Below are 4,436 nucleotides of genomic sequence, written 5' to 3' on the forward strand. Positions count from 1 at the left end.
GGAACTCACTTTGTAGACCAGGCTGGCCTCGAACTCAGAAATCTGCCTGCCTCTGCCTCCCGAGTGCTGGGATTAAAGGCGTGCGCCACCACCGCCTGTCTCTATTTCTTAGGGTATTGTATTAGTTCATCAGTTTATGGACATTGCCTCTATTTCTTGGGGACACTGTGAATGGTGTTGTAATAGACCCAGTGATACCAACATCTTATCAACATACTGTCTTGGTTTTCTTTGAACATCTGGCCAGGAGTGAGATGCTGGGGTGGAATAATAGTTCTATATTTAATTTAATAATTATTTTTAAAGATACTTATTTTCTGTGCATGGATGCTTTTCCTACATGTATATCAATACACCATATATATGCCTGTTGCCCATGTGGATCAAAAGAGGCCATTGGATTCCCTAGACCTGGAGTTAAAAACAGCTATATGCCACAGTGTTGGTATGAGAGCTGAACCCTGTCCTCTTCACAGCAATGTCTTCTCAGCTGCCATCGCTCAGTGAGCCATCTCTCCACACTTTAAATTTTCACAACAAAGCTACCTATTATTTTTGTAGCTACTGTGCTAACTAACCACCAGGTCAACGTATGCTGCCATCAAGTTTCTCCAGGTTCTCATCCATGTTTCTTGTCTTCTGTTCTTTTGGTTTCCATTTATCTGGTTATTAGTGCAGAGTATTTTTCTTCTTTTTTTCTTCTTTTTTATTTTTTAATTATTTTTATTAGATATTTTCTTTATTTACATTTCAAATGTTATCCCCCTTTCCTAGTTTCCCCTCCAAAAATCCCCATCCCCTCCCCCTGCTCCCCAACCCACCCATACCCGTTCTCAGTCCTGGCACTCCCCTATACTGGGGCATAGAGCCTTTACATGACCTAGGCCCTCTCCTCACATTGATGACTGACTAGGCCATCCTCTGCTACATATACAACTAGAACCACAAGTCCCACCATGTATTTTCTTTGATTGGTAGTTTAGTTCCAAGGAGCTTTGGGGGGTACTGGTTAGTTCATATTGTTGTTCCTCCTATGGGGCTTCAGCACCCTTCAGCTCCTTGGGTACTTTCTCCAGCTCCTTCATTGGGGACCTTGTGCTCTGTCCAATGGATGACTATGAGCATCAGCTTCTGTATTTGCCAGGCAATGGCAGAGGCCCTCAGGAGACAGCTATATCAGGCTCCTGTCAGCAGGCTCTTGTTGGCATCTGCCATAGAGTCTGGGTTTGGTGGTTGGTTATGGGATGGATCCCCAAGTGGGGCAGTCTCTAGATGGTCATTCCTTCACTCTACTCCAAATTTTGTCTCTGTAACTCCTTCCATGGGTATTTAAGAATTTTATAAATTCATTGTTTTTAATAGCTGAGTAGTACTGCGTTGGATAATTGTACCACATTTTCTGTATCCATTCCTCTGTTAAGGGACATCTGGGTTCTTTCCAGCTTCTGACTATCATAAATAAGGCTGCTATGAATATAGTGGAGCATGTGTCCTTATTACCAGTTGGAGCATCTTCTGAATATATGCCCAGGATAGGAATTTCTGAATCTTCCAGTAGAACCATGTCCAATTTTCTGAGGAACTGCCAAACTGATTTCNAGAGTGGTTGTACCAGCTTNCANTCCCACCAACAATGGAGGAGTNTTCCTCTTTCTCCACATCCTTGCCAGCATCTNCTGTCACCTGAGTTTTTGATCTTAGCCATTCTGACTGGTGTGAGATGGAATCTCAGGGTTGTTTTGATTTGCATTTCCCTGATGATTAAGGATGTTGAATATTTTTTAGGTGTTTCTCAGCCATTCAGTATTCCTCAGTTGAGAATTCTTTGTTTAGCTCTNTACCCCATTTTTTAATAGGGCTACTTGGTTTTCTGGAGTCCAACTTCTTGAGTTCTTTATATATATTGGATATTATACCCCTATCAGATTTAGGATTGGTAAAGATCTTTTCTCAATCTGTTGGTTGCCTCTTGGTCTTATTGACAGTGTCCTTTGCCTTACAGAAGCTTTGCAATTTTATGAGGTTCCATTTGTTGATTCTTGATCTTACAGCATAAGCCATTGGTGTTCTATTCAGGAATCTTTCCCCTATGCCCATATCTTCAAGGCTCTCCACCACTTTCTTTTCTGTATGTTTCAGTGTCTCTGGTTTTATGTGGAGTTCTTTGATCCACTTAGATTTGAGCTTTGTACAAGGAGATAAGAGTGGATCAATTTGCATTCTTCATGCTAACCGCCAGTTGAACCAGCACCATTTGTTGAAGATGCTGTCTTCTTTCCACTGGATGGTTTTAGCTCCTTTGTCAAAGATCTAGTGACCATAGATGTGTGGGTTCATTTCTGGGTCTTCAGTTCTTTTCCACTGATCTACCTGTCTGTCGCTATACGAGTACCATGCCATTTTTATCACAATTGCTCTGTAGTACAGCTTGTGGTCGGGGATAGTGATTCCACCAGAGGTTCTTTTATTGTTGAGAATAGTTTTTGCTATCCTAGGATTTTTGTTATTCCAGATGAATTTGCAGATTGTCCTTACTAACTTTTTGAAGAATTGAGTTGGAATTTTGATGGGGATTGCATTGAATCTGTAGATTGCTTTTGGCAAGACAGCCATTTTTGCAATATTAATCCTGCCAGTCCATGAGCATGGAAGATCTTTCCATCTTCTGAGATCTTCTTCGATTTCTTTCTTTAGAGATTTGAAGTTCTTATCATACAGATCTTTCACTTCCTTACTTAGAGTCACACCAAGGTATTTTATATTATTTGTGACTATTGTGAAGGGTTTTTTCACGTACATGTTGACCATTATGTCTTCATTTGAGAAGGATTTCTTTTGGTTGGCTGGTTTCTAATTGAGTTATTGTTTTTTTGCCATTTGAACTTATATCTCTTTTGAGGGTATTTTTTTCTGCTAATGATTGTTAAATCGATGTTTCTGTTGGGATGTGGTCACTGGTACTCCATTTCATTACTTAAAAACACTGCTAATTTGCTATTTAAGAGTACCCATAACAGAAACAGTCTTTGATAGTAAGCCATACTTTTTGTAACTAGTTATTATAATTTTGTTATTATATAACATTTGTTGCATACACAAGTACACAGAGACACATGTACACATATACTCACATATACACACACATACACATATGCATACATACATGCATACATGTACACATATAAACATATTTATACATATACCTACATATACCCATAAAATACAAACTCAGAAACACACATAAACAAAAATATAAGCATACACATACACAATGCACAAACACAGATACATATGCACAGATAAGTACACATGTGCCATACATATTTATGTATATATACATGTATATGCTTATACACACACACACAAACACACATAATTACTAGCATGTTAGAGACAACTACTACTCACACACTGGTAAAAATCCATTGTTAAATTCTGAGATGCTTGTACAGCTCTTGATATTAATAAGTTACTTGAGACTTGTTATATTGACATTATTTACCCCATGAATATCAACAAGTGCCACAAATCAATGCTGTTCCTTTTATTCATTTGAAGAGGCAGTTACTTAACACTTACAAGTTTGCATGTGCTTTCTGTATTCATTGTAATAGAATAAAGCGCTATTATCTTGGAAGACAGTGTTTGCTCTGAAGTTGCCAGGTGAAAAAGGTAATCCAATTCATTCTTTATCCTTCTGCATTTTCAGGGATACGGAAAGACCGCCGAGGAGGGAGAATGTTGAAGCACAAGCGTCAGAGAGATGACTTGGAAGGCCGGAATGAAATGGGTGCTTCAGGAGACATCAGGGCAGCCAACCTTTGGCCAAGCCCTCTTGTGATTAAGCACACTAAGAAGAATAGCCCTGCCTTGTCCTTGACAGCTGACCAGATGGTCAGTGCCTTGTTGGATGCTGAACCGCCCTTGATCTATTCTGAATATGATCCTTCTAGACCCTTCAGTGAAGCCTCAATGATGGGCTTATTGACCAACCTGGCAGACAGGGAGCTGGTTCATATGATCAACTGGGCAAAGAGAGTGCCAGGTAAGGATGCTAAACTCGACTTCTATGTTAAGAGTGAATAACTTTCAACAGTCAGCTGTGGTACTGTGGGGGGAAAGTAGTAGTGTGCTATGGGATTAGGGAGATGGCTGGATTGGGATTTGTCAATTGTCAATATTAACCCACTGTATTTCTCTAGAAACCTAGAAAATAGCCTTTAAAAATAAACTCCCAGCAGACTAAAACCTTGGACATGCTATTTTTGGCCAGTCTTCTTTGCTCAAAACACTTGGATGAACACTTCATTACAAGATGCCCATGCGATCTGTCATCAAATATCACATTATTTTTTGTTTTTTTTTTAAATATTTTTATTAGGTATTTTCCTCATTTACATTTCCAATGCTATCCCAAAGGTCCCCCATACCCTCCC

General features: G+C 39.5%; 1 protein-coding gene across 7 annotated transcripts in view; it reads left to right on the forward strand.

Moving 5' to 3' along the window:
• Esr1 (estrogen receptor 1) overlaps nucleotides 1-4,436 on the forward strand; it is a 366,602-nt gene that overhangs the window by 225,082 nt on the left and 137,084 nt on the right. For all 7 annotated transcript variants that reach the window (XM_021173937.2, XM_029482533.1, XM_021173934.2 and 4 more), the window contains one exon: nucleotides 3,710-4,045. In XM_021173937.2, coding sequence (XP_021029596.1) covers nucleotides 3,710-4,045 — 336 coding nt within the window. The remainder of the gene's footprint in view (nucleotides 1-3,709; nucleotides 4,046-4,436) is intronic.

This window comes from Mus caroli, chromosome 10 (assembly GCF_900094665.2).
Source record: "Mus caroli chromosome 10, CAROLI_EIJ_v1.1, whole genome shotgun sequence".
NCBI classification, from domain to species: Eukaryota; Metazoa; Chordata; class Mammalia; order Rodentia; family Muridae; genus Mus; species Mus caroli.